Below are 27,163 nucleotides of genomic sequence, written 5' to 3' on the forward strand. Positions count from 1 at the left end.
AATGCTCCAACTAAAGGACAAAGATTGAAAGGCTAGAATAAAGAGCAAGTATATGCCTTTAACAAGAGACATATTCCAAACCTAAGAACACAAAATGGTTGAAATGAGAAGACAGGCTCATGCTTGTAATCCTAGCACTCTGGGAGGCCAAGGCAGGTGGATCATCTGAGCTCAGGAGTTTGAGACCAGCCTGGGCAAAAGCAAGGCCCACTCTCTACTAAAAATAGAAAAAACATAGTTGGGCATTGTGGTGAATGCTTGTAGTTCTAGCTACTCGGGAGGCTGAGGCAAGAGAATTGCATGAGCCCAGGAGTTTGAGATTGCTGTGAGCTATGACACCATGGCACTCTACCCAGGTGAGAGTAAGATTCTCTCTCAAAAAAAAAAAAAATTAAAAGAAAGGAGAAAAGCTCCCAGAAAATTAAATCCAAAATAGAAGGATGTGAATAACAATGAATAGAAATTACTGAAATAGAAAATAATACATAATACTTGCTATTGTACAAGCCTTTTGATTTACAAAGCTACAAATTGTTGTTGAAAAGACTAATAATACAGGCTGGGCATGGTGGTTCATACCTGTAATTCTAGAACTCTGGAGGCTGAGGCAGGTGAATTGCTTGAGCTCAGGAATTTGAGACCAGCCTGAGCAAGAGTGAGATCCTGTCTCTACTAAAAATAAGAAAACTAGCCTGACATTGTGGCAGGTGCCTGTAGTCCCAGCTACTTGGGAGGCTGAGACAAGAGGATCATTTGAGCCTAAGAGTTTGAGGTTGCTGTGAGCTATGATGCCACAGCACTCTACATAGGGTGACAAAGTGAGACCCTGTCTCATAAAAAAAAAAAAACAAAAACAAAGAAAAGAAAAGAGAAGACTAATATGAGTAACTGATAAGTATCTAGCAAGGCTGAGAAAGAAAAAGAAAAGGCACAAATTACCAGTATCAAGAAAAAAAAAGGCATGACCACACAAATATTATGAATAACTTTATAACAAAACTGTTCAAAATGTAGATAAATACACTCATTCCTAGCAAAGTATAGTTTGCTAAGAAAACCTAAATATTCCTATAAATATTTAAAATTAAACCAAGAGTGAAACTCTTTTTAGAAGAAAGTCTGGCCTGAATAGGTTTAGAGGCAAGTACTACCAAGCATATAAAGAGAAGAACATTCCCCAATTCATTTTATGAGGGTAGTATAATCTTGGTATAAAAACCTGCTATGGACAGTGTAAGAAATACAGATGTAAAAAACCTAAACTAAATCTAGTAAGATATAAAAAGGGTTAAAGATTATATACCATGATAAGTTTGATTAATCCTAAAATCAATGCAATTCACTGTATTAACAGATTAAAGGCTAATGTCATATAATCACTTCAATACAGTCATGTGTCCCTTAATGATAGGTAAGTATTAGATGGTTTTGCTGCTGTACAGCATCCTAGAGTGAACTGCCACAAACCTAGATGGTATAGCCCAGTACACATCTAGGCTATGTGGTATAGTTTATAGCTCCTAGGCTACAAATCTGTACAGCATACTACTGTGCTGAATACTGTAGACAACTGTAACACAATGATAACTATTTATATATCTCAACATAGAAAAATACAGTAAAAACATAGTAAAAAGATAAAAAATAGTACATCCATATAGGGCATTTACCAGGAACAGAACCTGCAAGACTGGCAGTTGCCTTGCATGAGTCAGTGAGCAGGCAGTGAGCGAATATGAGGGCCTATGATATTACTGTACACTGCTATAGTCTTCATAAACGCTATCCACTTAGGTGACACTAAATTTATTAAAAAATATTTTCTTTCTTTAATAATAAAGTAACCTTAGCTTATTGTAACTTTTTAACTTGACACTTAGCTTAAAACACCCACGGTACAGCTGTACAAAAAAAAAAAAGAAGTTAACTGATGACTCCATACTGAATCTCACAGTCAAAGCAGTCTCTGATAGACATACTTTTATCTGACAATGCGAATGTTACTTTTTTACATTATTATTATTGCTCAATATTTCATTGCAGCAATCTTCTGATTTCTTTTCCGAACGTATTTATTTTCGTTCGTTCTTTACGAGGTTTTTTCTAGTCCTTATCTTAAATATTGTTATTGTTATTAAATTTTAAGCCTTTTTAATTGTGTGAAGGCAAAAAGTAAAAACCAAATAAACACATGTATATGTATAGAGAAAATAAAAAATTAAAAATTTTTATATAAGTTTTTGTGTATTTTTGAATTTTTATTTTTTACTTTTAAAATTATTTTTGTTAAAAACAAAGGCACACACACATTAGCCTAGGCCTACAAAGGGGCAGGATCATCAATATTACTGTCTTTCACCTCCAAGTCTTGTCCCACTAGAGGGTCTTTAGTGACAATAACATGCATGGAGCTGTTATCTCCTGTGATAACAAGATGTTCTGGAACACCTCCTGAAGCTGTTTTACAGTTTCTTTTTAATAAGTAGGAGTATATTCTAAAATAGTGACAAAGTACAGTAAATACATAAGCCAGTAGCGTAGTCATTTATTATCCAGTATTATATGCTGTATATAATTATATGTGCTATACTTTTATATCACTGACAGTAGAGAAGGTTTGTTTATAGCAGTATCACCACAAACTCAAGTGATGTGTTACACTACGACTTTATGATGGCTACTAGGCAACAGGGATTTTCTGGCTCCGTTATCTTATGGAACCACCATTACATACATATATGTGGTCTGCTGTTATTATAACATTACATGCAGGAAAGAGTATTTGATAAAATTCATGATCCATTCATGATTTGCAAACTCTAAGATCAGAAATAAGGAAAGATATCTGCTATCACCATTGTTCTGGATGTTTTATTCACTGCAGTAAAGAAAAAGAAATAACATGTAAAAAAAATTGGAAAGGAACAAACCAAATCCTCATTATATGCAGATGATATGACTGTATATGCAGAAAATCCAAACAATTCTACAGATTAATTATTGGAATTAATGAAGCCAGATGAATAGAAAGGAAAACTAAGTTAGTACAAGAGGGGGAAGAGAGGAAAATGAGAGAAAATGACCTACCCTTAAAGGCACATATTTAAGAATAAATCTTACATAAAACAAATCTAACATAAGCGTATATAACCTCTACAGAGAAAAGTATAAACCTTTATTAAAAGAAATCAAAGAGGTAAATAAACAAGAAGATGAACACTATGTTCATGAACTGGAAAACTCAATGTTGTAAACGTGTCCATTTTCTCAAATTGATTTAAAGATCTGATATAGTAATTCAAGCCAAAATCCCAATATTTATTTTTTTGGTAGAAATCGATGACCTCATTCTAAAATGTATATGGGAAATGCAGAGACAAGTACATCCCTCAGGACATGCTTGAAGAAGAACAAAGAGGAAGGATGTGCTCTGCAAGTTACTAGAACTTATAAAGATATACAGCAAATAAGAAACATGTTCTTGGCATCGTGCTAGGCAAATAGGCCAGTGGACCAGAATTGATCCTAGAAACAATCATACATTAGATGGATGCTTGATTTATGGAAAACTGGTACTATAGAGCAGTCGTTTCAGTAATCGTGCTCGTACTATTAAATATCCATATGGAAAACAAATGAAATTGGACTGCTACCTCACAATATAACCAAATAAATTCCAGATGGATGATAAAATTCAGGAGAATATCTTCATGATATCAGTATAGGTAAATATTTCTTTCTTTTTTATATAAATGTAGTATTTTATTTTATTGTTGTTATTATCATTATCATTATTATTTTTTTTTGAGACAGAGCCTCAAGCTGTCACCCTGGGTAGAGTACTATGGCATCACAGTTCACAGCAACCTCTAACTCCTGGGCTCAAGCAATTCCCCTGCCTCCGCATCCCAAGTAGCTGGAACGATAGGGGCCTGCCACAACACCGGCTATTTTTTGGTTGCAGCCATCATTGTTGTTTGGCGGGCCCAGGCTGGATTCGAACCCACCAGCTCAAGTGTATATGGCTAGTGCCTTAGCTGCTTGAGCCGCAAGCGCCAAGCCAGGTAAATATTTCTTAAACAAGATACAGAAACACTAACTATGATAGAAAAAAATGATAAATTAGATTATATTACAATTACAACTTTCTTTTTATCAAAAGATACCATTAGAAGAATGAAGACACTAAGTGGCAATTTGGGAAGAAATCCAAGAAAAACCACAACAGAGTTCTATTACACTTCAATTGGCAAAAATTTAAAATTCTAACAATGTCAAGTACTAGAAAGGATGTGCAGCACAGATAATAATCATGAGAATAAATGGAAGGTACTATTAATAAAGAATAATAGGCTTAAACGGGGCCAGTCCCAGGAAAACCATGACTTAGAGAATTGGCAGAGGGTCAGTTTATACATCCATGTTAGAAAATAGCTTGGTTACAATGTTTCCATTTGTTAGGTAGAGTACCTATTTGTAGTTGTGTCCCACATCCATAAGGTATTGTTTGTACCCTTACATCAATATGACATAAAAAAAATAAAAAAAAAAGTATCTGGTGGCTGGGTGCCTGTGGCTCAGTGGTTAAGGGAACCAGCCATATACACGAGGGCTGGTGGGTTCGAATCTAGCCCAAGCCTGCTAAACAATAAGGACAACTGCAACAACAACAACAACAACAAAATAGCTGGGCGTTATGGTGGGCGCCTGTGGTTCCAGCTACTTGGGAGGCTGAGGCAAGAGAATTGCTTGAGCCCAGGAGTTTGAAGTTGCTGTGAGCTGTGACGCCATGGCATTCTACTGAGGGCGACAGCTTGAGACTCTGTCTCGAAGAAAAGAAAAAAAAAAAGAATCTGGAAAATAAAAAAGAAAAAGAAAATAGCTTGGTATTTCCTAGGAAAACTGAAGTTGTACATATTCTAAAAACCTATCAAGTCTACTTGTAGGTCTATACCCTTGTACTTAGGTGTACAAGGATACATACAAGACTGTTTACAACAGCATTGTTCAAAATAGCCAAATCTGAAAGCCATCCAAACGTCCATTAACATTAAAATGAATAAATAGTAGGCTGGGTGTGGTGGTTCATGCCTGTAATCCTGGTACTCTGGGAAGCTGAGGCGGGAGGATCCCTTGAACTCAGAAGTTCAAGACCAGCCTGAGTAAAGACAGACCCCATCTCCACTAAAAACAGAAAAATTAGCTGGGCATTGAAGCAGGAGCCTATAGTCCCAGCTACTTGGGAGGATGAGGCAGGAGGATCGCTTGAAGCCAGGAATTTGAGGTTGCCATGAGCTAGGCTGATACCATGGCACTGTAGCCTAGGCAACAGAGTCAAACTTCGTCTCAAGGAAAAAGAAAAATAAACAAATAAAATCTAAAAAGGTGAATAAATTTGTTGCAATACTAGGAACAGCTGCACAAAGCAAATTGGAAAAATATCAGAGACCAAAAAAAAAAAAAAAAAAAAAAAAAGTATATATTGTAGGATTCCATTTAAATAAAGATTAAAAAACCCAGAAAACATTGAATTTTATTATTTGAGGATGCCTATTTGGATGGTATAGATACAAAAACACAGAAATGAAGTCCAGATTAAAGTTATTTCTGAGGGAGAGAGTTATGAATAAAAAGAGGAATTCATAGGTTGTTGTGGTACTGCAGTTTTTTAATTTCTTGACCTGGGTTGTAGTTACGGGACTGTTCACTTTACAATAATTCCTTAAGGGGCCAGGCGTGGTGGCTCACGCCTGTAATCCTAGCACTCTGGGTGGACTGACTGAGCTCAAAGGTTCGAGACCAGCCTGAGCCAGAGCGAGACTTCGTCTCGAAAAATAGCCAGGCATTATGGCAGTTGCCTGTAGTCCCAGCAACTTGGGATGCTGAGGCAAGAGAATGACTTAAGCCCAAGAGTTTGAGGTTGCTGTAAACGGTGATACCACAGTACTCTACTGAGGGTGACAAAGTGAGACTCTGTCCAAAAAAAAAAAAAAAATCTTTAAGCTGTATGTTAATGTGTATGCAGGTTTCAAAATATGATGCTTTGTATAAAAAATGAAATTTATGTGTAATGTATGTATTTGTATGTACTCATGTATTCTTTTGCCCAGTAATCCTACTTCCAGAAATGTATTCTAGGGAAAACAAAGTTATCAAAGAGTATGAACAAGTAATTATACATAAGAATATTAATCATAACGTTATTTCTTTTTTATTTTTTTTGTAGAGACTCTGTCTCTACAAATTTTTGTGAGTGGGGAGAGGAAAAAAACAAAAACAAAAAAAAAACCAAACTATTAATATTATTTTAAAAGATATAAAATATTGTTTTCATGTCAGATGTGTTTTTTTTTTTTTTTTATTGTTGGGGATTCATTGAGGGTACAATAAGCCAGGTTACACTGATTGCAATTGTTAGGTAAAGTCCCTCTTGCAATCATGTCTTGCCCCCAGAAAGTGTGACACACACCAAGGCCCCACCCACCTCCCTCCTTCCCTCTTTCTGTTCCCCCCCCATAACCATAATTGTCATTAATTGTCCTCATATCAAAATTGAGTACATAGGATTCATGCTTCTCCATTCTTGTGATGCTTTACTAAGAATAATGTCTTCCACGTCCATCCAGGTTAATACGAAGGATGTAAAGTCTCCATTTTTTTTAATGGCTGAATAGTATTCCATGGTATACATATACCACAGCTTGTTAATCCATTCCTGGGTTGGTGGGCATTTAGGCTGCTTCCACATTTTGGCGATTGTAAATTGAGCTGCAATAAACACTCTAGTACAAGTGTCCTTATGATAAAAGGATTTCTTTCCTTCTGGGTAGATGCCCAGTAATGGGATTGCAGGATCAAATGGGAGGTCTAGCTTGAGCGCTTTGAGGTTTCTCCATACTTCCTTCCAGAAAGGTTGTACTAGCTTGCAGTCCCACCAGCAGTGTAAAAGTGTTCCCTTCTCTCCACATCCACGCCAGCATCTGCAGTTTTGAGATTTTGTGATGTGGACCATTCTCACCGGGGTTAGTTGATATCTCAGGGTTGTTTTGATTTGCATTTCTCTAATATATAGAGATGATGAACATTTTTTCATGTGTTTGTTAGCCATTCGTCTGTCGTCTTTAGAGAAAGTTCTATTCATGTCTCTTTCCCATTGATATATGGGATTGTTGGCTTTTTTCATGTGGATTAATTTGAGTTCTCTATGGATCCTAGTTATCAAGCTTTTGTCTGATTGAAAATATGCAAATATCCTTTCCCATTGTATAGGTTGTCTCTTTGCTTTGGTTATTGTCTCCTTAGCTGTACAGAAGCTTTTCAGTTTAATGAAGTCCCATTTGTTTATTTTTGTTGTTGTTGCAATTGCCATGGCAGTCTTCTTCATGAAGTCTTTCCCCAGGCCAATATCTTCCAGTGTTTTTCCTATGCTTTCTTGGAGGATTTTTACTGTTTCATGCCTTAAGTTTAAGTCCTTTATCCATCTTAAATCAATTTTTGTGAGTGGGGAAAGGTGTGGGTCCAGTTTCAGTCTTTTACATGTAGACATCCAGTTCTCCCAACACCATTTATTGAATAGGGAGTCTTTCCCCCAAGGTATGTTTTGTTTGGTTTATCAAAGATTAGGTGGTTGTAAAATGTTAGTTTCATTTCTTGGTTTTCAATTCGATTCCAAGTGTCTATGTCTCTGTTTTTGTGCCAGTACCATGCTGTCTTGACCACTATGGCTTTGTAGTACAGACTAAAATCTGGTATGCTGATGCCCCCAGCTTTATTTTTGTTACAGAGAACTGCCTTAGCTATACGGGGTTTTTTCCGGTTCCATACAAAACGCAGAATCATTTTTTCCAAATCTTGAAAGTACGATCTTGGTATTTTGATAGGAATGGCATTGAATAGGTAGATTGCTTTGGGAAGTATAGACATTTTAACAATGTTGATTCTTCCCATCCATGAGCATGATATGTTCTTCCATTTGTTAATATCCTCTGCTATTTCCTTTCTGAGGATTTCATAGTTTTCTTTATAGAGGTCCTTCACCTCCTTCGTTAGGTATATTCCTAGGTATTTCATTTTCTTTGAGACTATGGTGAAGGGAGTTCTGTCTTTAATTAGCTTCTCATCTTAACTGTTATTGGTGTATACAAAGGCTACTGACTTGTGGACATTGATTTTATATCCTGAAACATTACTGTATTTTTTCATGACTTCTAGGAGTCTTGTGGTTGAGTCTTTGGGGTTCTCTAAGTATAAGATCATGTTGTCAGCAAAGAGGGAGAGTTTGACCTCCTCTGCTCCCATCTGGATTCCCTTTATTTCCTTGTCTTGCCTAATTGTATTGGCTAGAACTTCCAGCACTACGTTGAATAGTAAAGGTGACAGAGGACAACCTTGTCTGGTTCCAGTTCTAAGAGGAAAAGCTTTCAGTTTGACTCCATTCAGTAAAATATTGGCTGTGGGTTTGTCATAGATAGCTTCAATCACTTTTAGAAATGTGCCACCTATGCCTATACTCTTCAGTTTTCTAATTAGAAAAGGATGCTGGATTTTATCAAATGCTTTTTCTGCATCTATTGAGAGGATCATGTGATCTTTATTTTTTGCCTCTGTTAATATGGTGGATAACGTTTATAGACTCGCGTATGTTAAAGCAGCCTTGCATCCCTGGGATGAAGCCTACTTGATCATGATGAATGACTTTTTTGATGATAAGCTGTAATCTATTGGCTAGGATTTTGTTCAGAATTTTTGCGTCTATGTTCATGAGTGAGATTGGTCTGAAATTCTCCTTTTTGTTTGGGTCTTTTCCTGGTTTTGGTATCAGGGTGATGTTTGCTTCATAGAATGTGTTGGGGAAGATTCCTTCTTCCTCAATTTTTTGGAATAATTTCTGCAGTACAGGAATAAGCTCTTCCTTGAAAGTTTGATAGAATTCTGGAGTGAAGCCATCTGGACCAGGGCATTTTTTGGTTGGAAGATTTTTTATTGTTTCTTTGATCTCAGTGCTTGAAATTGGTCTGTTCAGGAGCTCTATTTCTTCCTGGCTGAGTCTAGGGAGAGGGTGTGATTCCAAATATTGATCCATTTCTTTCACATTGTCAAATTTCTGGGCATAGAGTTTCTGGTAGTATTCAGAGATGATCTCTTGTATCTCTGTGGGATCAGTTGTTATTTCCCCTTTATCATTTCTGATTGAGGTTACTAGAGATTTTACTTTTCTATTCCTCGTTAGTCTGGCCAATGGTTTATCTATTTTATTTATTTTTTCTAAAAACCAACTCCTTGTTTCATTAATTTTCTGAATGATTCTTTTGTTTTCAATTTCATTGATCTCTGATTTGATTTTGGATATTTCTTTTCTTCTACTGAGTTTAGGCTTAGATTGTTCTTCTTTTTCCAATTCCATAAGATCTCTTGTGAGATTGTTCATGTGCTCTCTTTCTGTTTTTCGAATGTAGGCATCTAAAGCGATGAATTTTCCTCTCAAAACTGCTTTTGCAGTATCCCACAGGCTTTGATGGCTTGTGTCTTCATTGTTGTTATGCTCAAGGAAGTTCATGATTTCCTGTTTTATTTCTTCCTTCACCCACCTGTTATTCAACAGAAGATTGTTTACTTTCCATGCCTTTGGGTGGGGTCGAGCATTTTTGTTAGAATTGAGTTCCACCTTTAGTGCCTTATGGTCTGAGAAGATACAAGGTAAAATTTCAATTCTTTTGTTTCTGTTGATATTTGTTTTGTGTCCCAGGATATGATCAATTTTGGAGAATGTTCCATGGGGTGATGAGAAGAATGTATATTCTTTATCTTTGGGATGGAGTGTTCTATATGCGTCTATCAAGCACAGTTGTTCTAGGGTCTCATTTAAGTCTCTTATATCCTTGTTTAATTTCTGTTTAGAGGATCTGTCCAGCTCTGTAAGAGGAGTGTTAAGGTCCCCTGTTATTATGGTATTATCAGATATCATATTGCTCAGACTGAGTAAGGTCTGTTTCAAGAATCTGGGAGCATTTAAATTGGGTGCATAAATATTTAGAATTGAAATGTCTTCTTGTTGTATTTTTCCCTAGACCAATATAAAGTGACCATCTTTGTCTTTTTTGACTTTAGTTGCTTTAAATCCACATGTATCTGAAAATAAGATTGCAACTCCTCTTTTCTTCTGAATTCCATTTGCCTGAAAAATTGTCTTCCAACCCTTGACTCGGAGCTTTAATTTGTGTTTTGAAGCCAGGTGTGTTTCTTGCAGACAGCAAATGGATGGCTTGTGTTTTTTAATCCAGTCAACCAATCTATGTCTCTTCAGTGGGGAATTCAAGCCATTAACATTTATTGAGATAATTGATAAGTGTGGTAGTATTCTATTCGTCTTATTTTGTGAGAGTCCATTGCTTAGTTTTATCTTTTGCATCAGTGTGGAGGTTTGGTTCTGTCCTTTAATTTCTGAGTTCTTACTTTGCTGCTGTTCCATTGTGGTGGTCAGTGTGCAGAACAGGTTGAAGTATTTCCTGTAGAGCTGGTCTTGTTGTGGCAAATTTCCTCAATGTTTGTATATCCGTAAATGATTTGATTTCTCCGTCAATTTTGAAGCTTAGCTTAGCAGGGTACAGAATTCTGGGCTTGAAATTGTTCTGTTTAAGTAGATTAAAGGTAGATGACCATTGTCTTCTTGCTTGGAAAGTTTCATTAGAGAAGTCTGCGGTCAATCTGATGGATTTGCCCCTGTAGGTCAACTGGCGCTTACTCCTGGCAGCTTGCAGAATCTTTTCTTTTGTCTTGACTTTGGACAGGTTCATCACAATGTGTCTTGGAGAAGCTCGGTTAGAGTTGAGGCGACCTGGGGTCCGATAGCCCTCTGAAAGCAGTGTGTCAGAATCTTTGGTGATGTTTGGGAAATTTTCTTTTATAATATTCTCTAGTATGGCTTCCATTCCTCTGGGGCATTCTTCTTCCCCTTCTGGAATTCCTATAACTCGTATGTTGGAACGCTTCATAAAGTCCCATAATTCTGACAGTGAACGTTCTGCTTTCTCTCTCTTCTTTTCTGCCTCTTTTACTATCTGAGTTATCTCAAAAACTTTGTCTTCTACCTCTGAAATTCTTTCTTCTGCATGGTCTAACCTGTTGCTGATACTTTCCATTGCATCTTTAAGTTCCCTGATTGACTGTTTCATTTCCTTCAGCTCTGCTATATCCTTTTTATATTCTTCATATCGTTCATCTCTTATTTGATTCTGTTTTTGGATTTCCTTTTGGTTATTTTCCACTTTATTAGCAGTTTCCTTCATTGTTTCCATCATATCTTTCATTGTTTTCAACATGTGTATTCTAAATTCCCTTTCTGTCATTCCTAACATTTCTGTATAGGTAGAATCCTCTGCAGTAGCTACCTCATGGTCCCTTGGCAGGGTTGTTCTGGACTGGTTCTTCATGTTGCCTGGAGTTTTCTGCTGCTTCTTCCTCATGGGTTATTTCTTTTATCTGTTTCCTTCCCCTAATTTTCCTTTCTGTTCCTCTTGCTCTTTAAGTTCTCGTGCCTGTGGAAGTTGCGGGCGGGTTTAGACAGATTGAACACACGCGACCACTTGCCGGTTTTCCACCGTTTTAGTCCTCCTCTTGGGGTCCAGAAGTCTCTCGCTGACTCCCTGTATCCTGTCAGGGGTGATGATAGGCAGATCCCACCAGCCAGAGATGCCTGGAGTCCTATATCCCCAGACTCACGGTGCCTAGATGCAAGGAAGCTGTTACTCGGCTGCCATCTTGCTCCACCTCCCATGTCAGATGTGTTTTAAATCCATATTTAATTACTGTAAAAGCCTCCCTGTGGTACATGTAATCAGTTTATAATAAGGTAATTAAAATTCCTTGGCCAGTCAATTTAGGATTTACAGCTTAACTCAAGTATCAGACACTACTAATGACAAGCCCAAATGTGTTACTTACAAATAAATATTTAATTTTAATAATAAAGGGATAATACGGGCGGCGCCTGTGGCTCAGTGAGTAGGGCGCTGGCCCCATATGCCGAGGGTGGCGGGTTCAAACCCAGCCCTGGCCAAACTGCAACAACAACAAAAAAAAATAGCCGGGCGTTGTGGCGGGCGCCTGTAGTCCCAGCTGCTCGGGAGGCTGAGGCAAGAGAATCGCGTAAGCCCAAGAGTTGGAGGTTGCTGTGAGCCGTGTGACGCCACGGCACTCTACCGAGGGCGGTACAGTGAGACTCTGTCTCTACAAAAAAAAAAAAAAGGGATAATACAACTCATCCCTGTCTTCAAAATAGAACCTGTATTTTGAAGTACATTTCAGAAAATTGCTGTAGACAGGTTCAAATTTAAGTGTAATCCCAAAGCAATGGATGTACAAATATAGCAAATGTCTAAAAACATTACGTTTGTGTTGGGGAAATGACAATGTAGTCTCCCAGTCACGTTATGCCTACTTTAAAGTCCCATAATCTTTTAACCTGCCCCCATTAGAATCCATATCTGCTGAAAGTGAATTTCTAGGGGTGGGAACTCTACACAGGATTTTCCAACCTAAGTTTTGAAATTTACTGCTTTAATCTTTTCCAGTTCTGAACTTCTGGTTCTGTGAGTCTCTGTATTTAAATATACTTTAAACTTAACAAACCATTTGTAGTTAAATGGATATCAACTAGTTCTAAGGATTTTCTAACACGATAAGCAACATCGTTGGGCAGTAAAATTTCATGACTTCAGTTTGGGAAGAAAAAAGGAGTGCTCATTATATGCAGTCTGTGGCAAAGACTGATAGGGATACCACATCAAGGAACTCACTGATAATCCAAATATGTTGTTTTGTCTAGCCTTTTCTTCATCAATAGGATAAGAGCTGTTTCCAAGCAGCCAACAAACAAATGGCAAAGTTAACTGACCTAACTTTACGTTTGTTTTCTCTTTCCTTGTCTATTCTGTATTTGTGTCATGTTAGAAAACTGTAAAAAGGGTCCAGATAACCCATAACCTGAGCAAAGAGGCCCTGCATACCAGGGGTAATCACATCTATTGCCAAGAAACATGGAACTAATTCTGGAGCAGTTTAGTCTGTATTGCAGCTATAGAAGCAATCTTTCATCTAGGCAGTAGGTGGAACCACACACAACTGTATTGGCTTTGCTCGTCTGATATACAACAGTGGTTTCTCAACCTTCCTAATGCTGTTACCCTTTAATACAGTTCCTCATGTTGTGGTGACCCCCAACCATAAAGTTATTTTCGTTGCTACTTAAAATAATTTTAGGGTTGGGGGTCACCACAACATGAGGAACTGTATTAAAGGGTCGCAGCATTAGGAAGGTTGAGAACCACCGATACAGTGATGAATGTTTTTTAGTTGGTTGGTTAGTTGGTTTGAAATCCAGGAGATGAAGGAGGATACAAAAACTGGGCAAGGCCAATCAGTGTGGTAAATTTATAAAACAATGATACAAAATTTTTATATTTTGTATTTTTATATTTCTATTTTCTTTCTGACCATTTGAGTTACTAAGGTAACTTTGTGAAGTTTATAATCTACTTCCAGATCCTTAGAGCAGCGGTTCTCAACCTGTGGGTAGCGACCCCTTTGTAACAATGAAAATATATCCTGCATATCAGATATTGACATTACGATTCATAACAGTAGCAAAATTATAGTTCTGAAATAGCAACGAAAAGAATTTTATGGTTTGGGGGGGGTCACCACAACATGAGGAACTGTATTAAAGGGTTGCGGCATTAGGAGGCATTAGGAAGGTTGAGAACCACTGCCCTAGAGTTAGTAAAACAATGCTAAATTTAGAAATCTGTCATTTAAAATTCATGTTCAATTAGGGAAAATTGAACATCAACTGAATATGAGATGGTATTAAGGTACTGTTGATTTTCTTAGTTTTCTTAGATTTTCTTCAATATCATGTCTATGATAATATCATGGCCATTAAAAAAAATCCTTATGTGTCAGAAATACAAACAGGAATATGTATAGGTAAAATGATATTGTTTTAGAAATCTCCAGGGTGGAGGGGGTGGAAGACAACAGGAAAGGAGAGTTAGAACAGGAATGGCAAAATGTTTTGATAACTGTTGAAGTTCAGTGACCAGTGTTCTGGGGTTCATTATACTATTCTCTCTTTTCATTTGAAATTTTCCACAATAAAAAGTAAAAAAAAAAAAAAAATGAAAATAGAAAGCCATGTTATAGTGATTTGGGTTAATATTGGGATCAGGTGACTGGTAAATATCCAACTTTAATGAGGTCTTAACACATCCATCAATGAATTATTTTAGTCATAACTAAAACAGAAAATCAGCTACATAAAATCCCACATAGACTGCTTCAACACTGAGGAACTAAAACTAACCTGTTAAATCCACTGCAAATAACACTTTATGGTTATAAAGAACTTCACCATTTACAAAGGGACTTCACATACAGTTTCTCATCTAATTCTCATAATCTTACGAGGATTTTCAAAGTAGAAGAGGCCTTCCTTAGTGGTGAAATCTGCTACTTCTGGATTCTAGTTACAGCCTCTGATAGTACATTGAATAAGCATATGGTTTTCTTATACATGGTGATCTTTCAAATAATTGAAGACATTGATTATATTCTACCTATGGGCTTCTGCTTTGGGGACTTTTTTTTTTTTTAGCAGAATAAGAAAACTAATTTATTCATAGTTAACTAAAACCTCTTTGTCTTTTCAAGAGCTCTTCTGTGTCATGGTCTTCAGCCTGGGATTCAGGTATCTCTGGGAATACCCAAAGTCCTGCCAGGAGACACATGAACTAGGTTATTTTTTAGGCAACTAGTTTCCATATTTTAATTTGCCATAACTTGGTCTGTCTGAAAACAAGTCTGTGGTTTGCTGGTTTTCCTTTTACATCTCCATGACTACAATCATCCAAAAGAGGAGGCTGTTTAGCTTCAAAGAGACAACTGGAGAATGTGCAACTCCTGAGGGAGGGAGAGACCCTTTACGGAAAAACAAAAATAGTACCCCGTTTCCCCGAAAATAAGACATCCTCCAAAAATAAGACCTACTTACCAGAAAGATAAGACATCCCCTGAAAATAAGACCTAGCGCATCTTTGGGAGCGCACCTTAAAATAAGACACTGTCTTATTTTCGGGGAAACAGGGTAAGAGCACTTGAGAAAAAAGGAGAGGTGCCACATTTCAACCAGGCAATATATTCATGGCAAAATCTGATCTATTTTAGAATTTGAAATCAATAGTAAGGTGAGTGTCACAGGGATGTCATTAACACTTTAATTTTATTTGAAAAATGAAGTCAGATTTTTTTTTTTCTGAAAGAAAATGAGTCTGATTTGGCTGAGTGATTTGACAACGAGGACTAGCTTTGCCCTATAGGGTACATAGCAGACATTTTCTGTGGGGAATGGGCTGCGGGCAGCAGGGACCCCACAGCCTGGGAAATGCTCAGAGAGTGACCCCAACCACTCCTCCTCCCATAACAAATTCTTTCCACCTGCCAGAAGTCATGTAGCCCATGCATACTTTCCTTATAACTGGCAAGCACACAGTTTTTCCTGCTTAAGGTTGATCTCTACCCCATGTGTTAAGATTTATGCAACCTTGTTAAGATACTGTATAAATAAAGCTGTTTCCACGGTTCAGGTGCTGCCTGCAGCCATTAGGTGCGTCAGTCCCCCCAACGCCATCCTATCTCTTGTCTCGTGTGTGTTTTGTTCTTCGGTGTGTCCCTCTTCTTCATTTCCCACCTTTCCACTCAGATCAACTCTCCCTCCTCACTCTGGGTCGAGAGAGGTCCCTCTCGCATGCCAGTACACAACAATTTTCCATATAGTGGACAAGATAAATATGCAGCTCCACAGTTGTGAAGAAAATACATTTAAGAGAATATTCAATTTACTGAAAATTGTATTCTCATAAAAGTAGTTTTTACATGTCAGACTAAAAATATGTGAAAGGGGCACATAAGTTTTTCAAAATTCTTAGTGGGTCTGCCAGGAAAGATTTTGAAGGCCATGACTTTATGACAGAATTTGCAGGATTTTACCCATTCTGGTTATCCCCTTCTGTAAACATTTCAGTGGAGAACACTCTAGGGAGAACAATGGAGGTGTGGCGTTGTTCTGAACATTACATACTTCTAATTAATGCAGCCTAACGTTACATTCAAGGCTTTTAAAGCTGTTGTAAACAACTAACTAAAACATTTACAATCTTTCTCATATAAGTAGTCACAACTAAATTCACACTGACCTTGCAGTTATATGTTTGAATGAAGGACTTTATATTAGCTGGTTTTAATAATAAATTTCACCTTCTCTGTTAAAGTGTTTTTGAATTTTGATATAGACAGCCAAAAGTTAGCTAGCCTTCTGTGGAGGGCAGCTTGTGAAATGGCTCCCTGTGATTCCTACCTCCTGGTATTCAAGCCCCGGTGTAAACCCCTCATATGTATGTGGGCTGAATCTAGTGACTTCTTTCTAACTAAAAGAAAATGGGAGAAGTGATGGTGTGTAATTTTCAAGATTAGGTTATAAGACTGTGACTTCTGCTTGCTCATACTGTCTTGCCTTCTTTCTTGCTTGTTCTGATGAATCCAGGAGCCATGTTGTGAGCTGCTTTATGGACAGACCCACCTGACAAGGAATCAAAGGAGACTTTAGGGACCAGCTTATAAGGAACCAAGGTCCTCACTCCAATAGCCTGTGTGGAACTGAAGACTATCGACAACCATGCGAGTGATCTTGGAGACAGATCAATCCTACATTGTAGCCTTAAAATGACTTCAGCCCTGGTCAAAACCTTGACTACCACCGTGTGAGAGATCCAGAGTCAGAGGAACTGGCTAAATTGATCCATATTCCTGATGCACAGAGACTGAGATAATAAATGTGCATTGTTTTAAGCAGTTAAGTTTTGTGATATTTTGTTATGAAGCAATAGATAATGAACATACCCTCCAACCTTGGTAATTTTTGAATATTTAGCTATCAATACCTTCCTTTCTTCCCCTAATAAAACTCACTGATTATAATTCTGAACAGAATAGGATCAAAGACAAAACCTTGCAGGATGCTGGCCTGTAACGCTTTATGCAATCTCTTTGGATACAATTATTCAACCAGCTATGGACTAGCTCGCATTTCTCTATTTTACTGACAAAATTTTTGTGAAAACATGTCAAGAGGCTTACTGAAATCAAGACACACTGTGATCTATAGAATTGCCTTCATATGCCAACATAGTGATTATATCAGAAGAGGAAGTTAAATCTGTCATCAATCGGTTTTAGTTGCCAGACAGGGTTGCTACATGGAGGCCTCCACTCTTCTCCCACTCCTCTTCATTAAGACTTCTGTTGGTCAGAATTTTATATGTTGGGGCCTCTTATCCCCCTGAACTCTATTTTCCTTAAGAGACATTTCTCTGAAGTTTGCGCAAAGTGTGAGGATAACTAACTTTTGCTTCCTTTGCCATTATAAACTTTAAGATGAAATTATCCTTCTGTAACTATAGTTCTTTGTAAACAGATAAGTTTACAACTATTGTTAAATTTCAATAGAAAAGTGTTAGCACTATACAAAAGCAACATTGCTTAAAATTTTACCCCTTAAGAAATAAAATGTACACTCACAATTCAAAAACCATGTAAAGCATTCCATCTGAGCTATATGTCTCCAATAATTCTACAATGTGTGGATGTTTCAGCATATGACAGATACTGGCTTCTCGCTTTAGATCTGCAAAACAAACATACAACATATGTCATTAGGTAGGAACAAAAGACAATTAGAGTGAATGATGAATGAATGGATGTGATCTATGGTAACATGAAGACTTCTCTCACTAAATAGATGAAATCCCCCATTCAAACTGAGCTTAACTTTAAAATCTTTGACATTGTAACCTTTCATATTTTTTTGCCAGGTTAAATCTTAACAGGGGTCCTCAAACTTTTTCAACAGGGGGCCAGTTCACTGTCCCTCAGATCATTGGAAGGCCGGACTACAGTTTTTGTAAAAAAAAAACTATGAACAAATTCCTATGCACACTGCATGTATCTTATTTTGAAGTAAAAAAACCAAACAGGAATTGGGCGTAGACAAGATGGCTGACTGAAGCCAGCTTTCCACAGAGGCTCCCGTCCAGAAGGAGAGTTAAAGGACAGAAATATAGCAAGTAACCTGGTGGATTTGAGCTGCACCAAGAGAGAAGGTTGAAGAAAGCACATCAACCCCGCTGAGGTGAGCTGCGGCCACAAGGATACAAACAAAAGGTACAAAATCAATCACCAAGTTGACGGGAGTCCCCTCCCCCATGAGAACGGCTCAGAGTGCCCCACAAACAAATGAGCAGAGTTCAAAGATCCTCCCACTACACTCCATGGGAGAGAACCTCTAAAAACTGGACCTACCTCTCCTACTAGGGTGCCATGGCGTTCTCCTGCCAGGCATAAAACTGTACAGAATTGTATATATTCTCTACCTGCAAATCTGAGCTCCCAGCACTCCCCTCCACTCTCACTCTGAGGTCTGGAGGCCTGACCCCTAGGAGTCCAGATTCCTGGGTGATTTCTCGAGGGATGTGGACAATGCCCAAACTGCAGCTGGTCAGTACTGACTCTGGGGCACAGAAGTGAGGAGAGGACGGTCGGCTGAGAGGGAACCACACCAGAGCAGCACTGCCCTGAGGTACAGAGCAGCAACCGTCTTTTAGCAACAATAGGGCTCACTCCCGGATACTCTGAAGCCACACCCCCTGTCTCCCTGGACAACCAGTGGAGGCCGGGCATCTCCACAGGTGGCAACCACCACGGAACAGATCTGGGATGGAAACGCAGACCCCGTGAGTAAAGGGTTTGACTGAGGCAGTACCAACCTGGGTGAAGTGCAGGGACAAGAAACGCACTCGCGCACCCAGGAAGTTCCCAGGGTGGGGCTGACCCAGAGGACCACTGTACTGAGCCTAAGACACACTTGGCCCTCAGGGGATTGTCAGCCTATAGACAAAGGAAGACAGGAGGCTAGAACTGACAGGTAACCGAATACAAACCTGCAGGAGCAAAGACAGGGCCTGAGGCGCAGGCTCTGGGAACTCAAAACAGCTTCTCTTCTGCAGGGGAATTTAGCAGAAACAGAAACAAATTCCTACAAAGTTGTTCTGTTCTGCCACTAACATCAATCAGAGGTGGGGCTGAAACTGAGTGAACACCCCCCAGGCTCCATCAAGCATCTGAGGTTGTCAGGCCTCACCTCCTCCAGCCAGATAGAGGCAGAGTGCAGCGGCCTGGGTGAGCAGAAATAGATTTCCTTGTGATTCCGGCAGGTGCAAACTCCTGGAGTATCTGTTCACTACAGGCAACTGGGTCAGCCAACTGCGGGGCTATCACTGACTGTATGTGACAGAGGTGCAAGGTGGGGAAGGAGGCATCAACCTTCCCAGACTGACCTATTCACTGGGTGGCTCCCCCTGACTCCACGCAGCATTGGAGCAAGCCATATCAGAGTCACCAGACCCCTGTGATCCAGTTGCCAGAGAACTTTTGAAGGCCGGGCATCTCTCAGCATCTGAGACAGGTGCTGACTGAGTCAATTGATTTGGACCTTTGGAACTGAGCCAATCACCCAAGGACTATTCAGGTGGTGCCCTGGGTATGCGGCTGTAGGAAGGATTGATTTTCCTTTTCCAATTGTTGCCTGTGGGGGGAGGGGTTACTTAATTGCTGCTATTTCTCCACAGCTGAAACTTCAACCAAGAGTAACTGCTTCACTAGGTCGAACAGAAACCAGCTGAAAACAAGACAGAACCACTTAGCCCCACCACACCAGACAGGGCCCCAGTTTCTCAGGCCACACCACTGTATGGGTCCTCGACAAAGCTCCAGGGGAAAAATCAAACAGTGTAAAACAAACATAGGGTGCATCAGCGGAAAAACTCTGGTAACATGAATAACCAGAATAGATCAACCCCCTCAGGGAAAGATATAGGAGATGTAACTGAAGATCCCATTCAGAAACAGCGGGCCGAGATGTCAGACATCGAATTCAGGACTTGGATTGCAAACAAGAGTAATAAAATGGAGGAAAATTTGGAATTAGAAATTCAAGCAGCAATTCAAAAGTCTGAATTAGAAATTCGAGGAGAAATTCAAAAGTTGTCTCAACAATTTAACGAATTTAAAGACAAAACCACTGAAGATTTAGACACACTGAAGCAAGAATTTGAAGACCTCAAATATCTGAAAAATACAGTAGAATCGCTCAGTAACAGAGTGGAGCAAGCAGAAGAAAGGATTTCTGACACTAAAGACAAAGCCTTTGAACGCTCCCAAACTCTCAAAGAGAAAGAAAAATGGAAGAAAAAACAGATCATTCTCTCAGACAGCTTTGGGATAATTCAAAGAAGGCTAATGTCTGCCTCATTGGAATCCCTGACAGTGATGAAGTGGCCTCACTGGGCACAGATGCCCCTCTCTATGAAATTATGAAAGAGAATTTTCCAGACATGCAAAGAGATTCTGAAGTTCAGATAGCAGACAGTTTCAGAACCCCAGCATGACTCAATCCCAGTAAGACATCCCCCAGGCATATCATAATTAACTTCACTAAAGTTAATATGAAGGAGAAAATTCTGAAAGCAGCCACACGTAAGAAATCCATTACCTACAAAAGGAAGAATATTAGAATGACTGCAGATCTCTCTGCTGAAACTATTCAAGCCAGAAGAGGGTGGTCATCGACTTTTAATCCCCTAAAGCAAAATAACTTTCATCCCCGGATCCTGTATCCAGCTAAACTGAGTTTCATTTATGATGGAAAAATTAAATACTTTAATGACATTCACATGTTGAAGAAATTTGCCATAACCAAACCACCTCTTCAGGGCATTCTCAGACCTATCTTCCATAATAACCAGCCTAATCCTCTACCACAAAAGTAAACTCACTCAGAAACTTTTGATCAAACTTGAACTTCCACAATGCGAAAGAATTAAAAATGTGCACTGGACTTTTGAAAACTCGATATGCAAAATTTTACCAGACTTATCAATATTCTCCATTAATGTGAATGGCTTAAACTGTCCTCTAAAGAGGCACAGGTTAGCTGACTGGATACAAAAACTCAGGCCAGATACCTGCTGCATACAAGAGTCACATTTTACCTTAAAAGACAAATATAGATTCAGGGTGAAAGAATGGTCATCCATATTTCAGGCAAACAGTAATCAGAAAAAAGCAGGTGCTTTTATTTGCAGATACAATAGGCTTTAAACCAACAAAAGTAAGGAAGGATAAGAATGGTCACTTCATATTTGTTAAAGGTAATACTCAATATGATGACATTTCAATTATTAGTATCTATGCACTCAACCAGAATGCACCTCAATTTATAAGAGAAAATCTAACAGAAATGAACAACTTGATTTCCTCCAGCTCTATAATAGTCAAAGATTTCAACACTCCTCTGGCAGTGTTGGATAGATCCTCCAATAAGAAGCTGAGCAAAGAAATTTTAGATTTAAATCTAACCATTCAACATTTGGACTTAGCAGACATATACAGAACATTTCATTCCAACAAAACTGAATACACATACTTCTCATCAGCCCATGGAACACACTCCAAAATCGATCACATGTTAGGTCACAAGTCTAACCTCAGTAAATTTAAAGGAATAGAAATTATTCCTTGCATCTTCTTGGACCACCATGGAATAAAAGTTGAGCTGAGTAACAACAGGAATCTGCATACTCATACAAAAACATGGAAGTTAAATAACCTGCTGATGAATGATAGCAAGGTCGGAGATGAGATTAAGAAGGAAATTGCCAAATTTTTGAAACAAAACAACAATGAAGGCACAAATTATCAGAAACTCTGGGATACTGCAAACGCAGTCCTAAGAGGGAAGTTTATAGCACTGCAAGCCTTCCTCAAGAGAACGGAAAGAGAGGAAGTTAACAACTTAAAGGCACATCTCAGGCAACTGGAAAAGGAAGAATATTCCAACCCAAAACACAGTAGAAGAAAAGAAATAACCAAAATTAAAGACAAATGAAATTGAAAACAAAAGCATTATACAACAGATCAATAAATCAAAAAGTTGGTTTTTAGAAAAGCTCAATAAATTAGATAAACCTTTCGCTAACTTAACCAGGAAAAAAAAAAGAGTAAAATTTGTAAAATCTCATCAATCAGAAATGACAAAGATGAAATAACAACAGATGCCTCAGGAATTCAAAAATTCCTTAATGAATATTACAAGAAACTTTATTCTCAGAAATATGAAAATCTGAAGGAAATTGACCAATACCTGGAAGCACGTCACCTTCTAAGACTTAGCCAGAATCAAGTGCAAATACTGAACAGGCCCATATCAAATTTAGAAATAGCATCAACTATACAAAACCTCCCTAAAAAGAAAAGCCTTTCTTTCAATTATTTTACGATTATCACTATTTTTATTGCAGTTGTTCTTATATTGCTGTTGTCATGGCTATTGCTTGTATGTTTATGTGTTTCCGTCTGTCTCTGTATCTATGGGCCCATGTGCCTGGTAACCTTTGTATCTGTTCATTTGGTCTCAATGAGCTTGGTGTTACGACCTGGAACCCTGAGCTCCTAACACCCCCCTCCACTCTCACTCTGTGATCTGGAGACCTGCCCCCCCCCAGGAGTCCAGATTCTTGGGTGAACTCTCGAGAGGTGTAGACAGGACCTGGACTGCAGCTGGCCAGTGCTGACTCTGTAGCAAAGGAGCGAGAAGACAACGGTTGGCAAAGAGGGAATTACACTGGAGCGGTGGTGCCCCGAGGTGCAGAGCAACAGCCGTCTTCAGCAATAACAAGGCCCACGCCCAGATATCACATAGCGTCTCCTCCTATCTTCCTGGGCAACCAGATGAGGCTTACCATCTTCTCAAATGGCAACCACCATGGAACAGAACTGGGACTGAAACACAGGCCCCATGAGTAAAGGGTTTGCCTGAGGCGGCACTGACCTGGGTGGAACACGGGGACTAGAAAACACACCCACAGAGCCAGGAAACTCCCAGGGTGGGGCTGATCCAGAGGACGGCTTTACCGAGCCTAAGACGCACCTGGCCCTCAGGGAATCACCAGCCTATAGACAAAGGAGGCCAAGAGGCTACAGCCAACAACAGACCGTGCTGTGAATACAAACCCGCAGGACTAAAGACAGGGCCTGAGACACAGGTTCTGGGAACTCAAATCAGCCTCTCCTCTGCAGAGGAATCTAGCAGAGTCAGAAACAAACTCCCACAGGGTTGTTACGTTCACCCAGTAACATAAACTAAGGGTGGGGCTGGAACTGAGTGAACACCTCCAGCCTCCATCAAGTGCCCGAGGTTGACAGGCCACACCACCCCCTGCTGGCTAAAGACAGAGAGTAGCAGCCTAGATGAGCAGACACAGACTACCCTGTGACTTAGGCAGGTGTAAACCCCTGGAGTATCTGCTTACTGCAGACAACTGACTGGGTCACAGCCCTGTGCGGCTAGCAGCCACTGGGTGTGACAGAGCTGCAAGGCAGGGAAGGAGGCATCAATCTTCCTAGACTGATCTATTTACTGGGTGGCTCTTCCCGACTCCACGCAGCACTGGAGCAAGCCATATTAGAGCAGTCACCAGACCCCTGTGATCCAGTTCCCAGGGACCTCTTGAACTCTCCCACCTGAGGCAGCTGCTGACTGAGACAACTGATTTGGACCTTTGGAACTGAGTGACTCACCTGGGGACTATCCAGGTGGTGCCCTGGGTGTGTGGTTGTAGGAAGGTTTGATTTTCCTTTTCCATTTGTTGCCTGTGGTGGGTGGGGTGACATAATTGCTGGTATTTCTCCACAGCTGAGACTTCAACCCAGAGTAACTGTTTCACTAGGGTCAAATAGAAACCAGCTGAAAACAAGACAGAACCACTTAGCCCCTCTACACCAAATAGGACCCCAGTTTCTCAGGCCATACCACTGTACGGGTCCTCGACATAACCTCAGGGGAGAATTCAAAGGGAGTAAAACAATCATGGGGTGGAATCAGCGGAAAAACTCGGGTAACATGAATAACCAGAATAGATCCACCACCCGCCCCCCCGAAGGAAAGATATGGCAGATGTAATTGACGATCCCATTCACAAACAACTGGCTGAGATGTCAGAAATCAAATTCAGAATTTCGATGGCAAACAAGATTAACAATATGGAATTAGGAATTCGTGGAGAAATTCAAAAGCTGTCTCAAGAATTTAACGAATTTAAAGACAAAACCACCAAAGACTTAGACACACTGAAGCAAGAATTTGCAGCCCTCAAAGATATGAAAAATACAGTAGAATCCCTTAGCAACAGAATCGACCAAGAAGAAGAAAAGATCTCTGACATTGAAGATAAAGCCTTTGAACGCTCCCAAACTCTCAAAGAGGAAGAGAAATGGAGAGCAAAAATGGATCACTCACTCAGAGAGCTCTGGGATAACTCAAAGAAGGCAAATATCCGACTCATAGGAATTCCTGAAACAGATGAAGTGGGCTCACTGGGCGCAGAGGCCCTTCTGCATGAAATTATGAAAGAGAATTTTCCAGACATGCCTAGAGAACCTGAAACTGTGATAGCAGATAGCTACAGAACCCCAGCACGACTCAACCCCAATAAGAAATCCCCCAGGCATATCCTAACTAACTTCACTAAAGTTAATATGAAGGAGAAAATTCTCAAAGCAACCAGGCGAAAGAAAACTATTACCTAGAAAGGGAAGAACATTAGAATGACTGCAGATCTCTCTGCTGAAACTTTTCAAGCCAGAAGAGGGTGGTCATCAACGTTTAATCTCCTCAAGCAAAATAACCTTCAACCCCGGATCTTGTACCCAGCTAAACTGAGTTTCATTTCTCATGGAGAAATTAAATACTTTAATCACATTCATATGCTAAAGAAATTTCCACAACCAAACCAGCTCTTCAGGATATTCTCAGACCTATCCTCCATAATAACCAACCCAATCCTCTACTACAGAAGTAAACTCACTCAGAAACTTCTGATCAAACTCCAACTTCCACAATGGCAAAAGGATTAAAAATGCCCACTAGACTTTTGAAAAACTCAATACCCAAAATTACACCAAACTTACCAATACTCTCCATTAATGTGAGTGCTTAAACTGCCCTATAAAGAGACATAGGTTAGCTGACTGGATACAAAAACTCAGGCCAGACATTTGTTGCATACAAGAGTCACATCTTAACTTAAAAGGCGAATACAGACTCAGGGTGAAAGGATGGTCAACCATATTTCAGGCAAATGGTAACCAGAAAAAAGCAGGTGTTGCAATTTTATTTGCAGATACAATAGGCTTTAAACCAACAAAATTAATGAAGGACAAGAATGGTCACTTCATATTTGTTAAGGGTAAGACTCAATATGATGAGATTTCAATTATTAATATCTATTTACCCAACCAGAATGCACATCAATTTATAACAGAAACTCTAAGAGACATGAGCAACTTGATTTCCTCCAACTCTATAATAGTCGGAGATTTTAACCCTCCTTTGGCAGTGATGGATCGATCCTCCAACAAAAAGCTGAGTAAAGAAATTCCAGACTTAAATCTAACCATCCAGCATTTAGATTTAGCAGACATCTACAGAACATTTCATCCCAAAAAAACTGAATACACATACTTCTCATCAGCCCACGGAACTTACTACAAAATCGATCACATGTAAGGTCACAAGTCTAACCTGAGTAAATTTAAAGGAATAGAAAGTATTCCATGCATTTTCTCGGACTGTCATGGAATAAAACTTGAGATGAGGGACAACAGGAATCTGTGTACTCATACAAAAACATGGAAGTTAAATAATCTTATGCTGAATGATAGCTGGGTCAGAGATGAGATCAAGAAGGAAATTGCCAAATTTCTGGCACAAAATGACAATGAAGACACGAACTATCAGTACCTCTGTGACACCGCAAAGGTAGTTCTAAGAGGGAAACTGATAGCACTGCAAGCCTTCCTCAGGAGAACGGAAAGAGAGGAAGTAAGCAACTTAATGGGACATCTCAAGAGACTGGAAATGGAAGAACACTCCAACCCCAAATCCAGTAGAAGAAAAGAAATAACCAAAATCAGAGCAGAACTAAATGAAACTGAAAACAAAAGAATAATACAACAGATCAATAAATCAAAAAGCTGGTTTTTTGAAAAGGTCAACAAAATAAACCTTTGGCCAACCTAATCAGGAAAAAAAGAGTAAAATCTCTAATCTCATCAATCAGAGATAACAAAGACAAAATAACAACAGACTCCTCAGAAATCCAAAAAAATCCTTAATGAATATTACAAGAAACTTTACTCTCATAAATATGAAATACTGAAGGAAACTGAACGTTACTTGGACATGTCAACTTCCAAGACTTAACCAAAATCAAGTGGAAATGTTGAACAGGCCCATATCAAGTTCGGAAATAACATCAACAATACAAAATCTCCCCAAAAAGAAAAGTCCGGGACCAGATGGTTTTACGTCAGAATTCTACCAAACCTTTAAAGAGGAATTAGTACCTATATTACTCAACCTGTTCCAAAAGGTAGAAAAAGAAGGAAGACTACCCAACACCTTCTATGAAGCAACCATCACCCTGATCCCCAAACAAGGAAAAGACCCAACAAGAAAAGAAAATTATAGACCAATATCACTAATGAATATAGATGCAAAAATATTCAACAAGATTCTAACAGAATCCAGAAACATATCAAACAAATCATACACCATGACCAAGTCAGTTTTATCCCAGGGTGTCAAGGCTGGTTCAATATATGTAAATGTATAAATGTAATTCAGCACATACACAAATTAAAAACAAAGACCATATGATTCTCTCAATGGATGCAGAAAAAGCTTTTGATATCATCCAACATCCCTTCATGATCAGAACACTTACGAAAATTGGTATAGAAGAGACATTTCTTAAACTGATAGAGGCCATCTACAGCAAACCCACAGCCAATATCATATTGAGTGGGGTTAAACTGGAATCATTTCCACTCTGATCTGGAACCAGGCAAAGCTGCCCATTGTCTCCATTGCTCTTTAACATTGTAATGGAAGTTTTAGCCTCTGCAATTAGGGAAGAAAAGGCGATCAAGGGTATCCACA

The 27,163-nt window shown here is 39.1% G+C and overlaps 1 protein-coding gene across 9 annotated transcripts in view; it reads right to left on the reverse strand.

The window, feature by feature from the left end:
* CASK (calcium/calmodulin dependent serine protein kinase) overlaps window positions 1-27,163 on the reverse strand; it is a 507,330-nt gene that overhangs the window by 280,589 nt on the left and 199,578 nt on the right. For all 9 annotated transcript variants that reach the window (XM_053579588.1, XM_053579590.1, XM_053579587.1 and 6 more), the window contains exon 3: window positions 17,629-17,734. In XM_053579588.1, coding sequence (XP_053435563.1) covers window positions 17,629-17,734 — 106 coding nt within the window. The remainder of the gene's footprint in view (window positions 1-17,628; window positions 17,735-27,163) is intronic.

Source organism: Nycticebus coucang, chromosome X (genome assembly GCF_027406575.1).
Source record: "Nycticebus coucang isolate mNycCou1 chromosome X, mNycCou1.pri, whole genome shotgun sequence".
In the NCBI taxonomy this organism is placed as follows: Eukaryota; Metazoa; Chordata; class Mammalia; order Primates; family Lorisidae; genus Nycticebus; species Nycticebus coucang.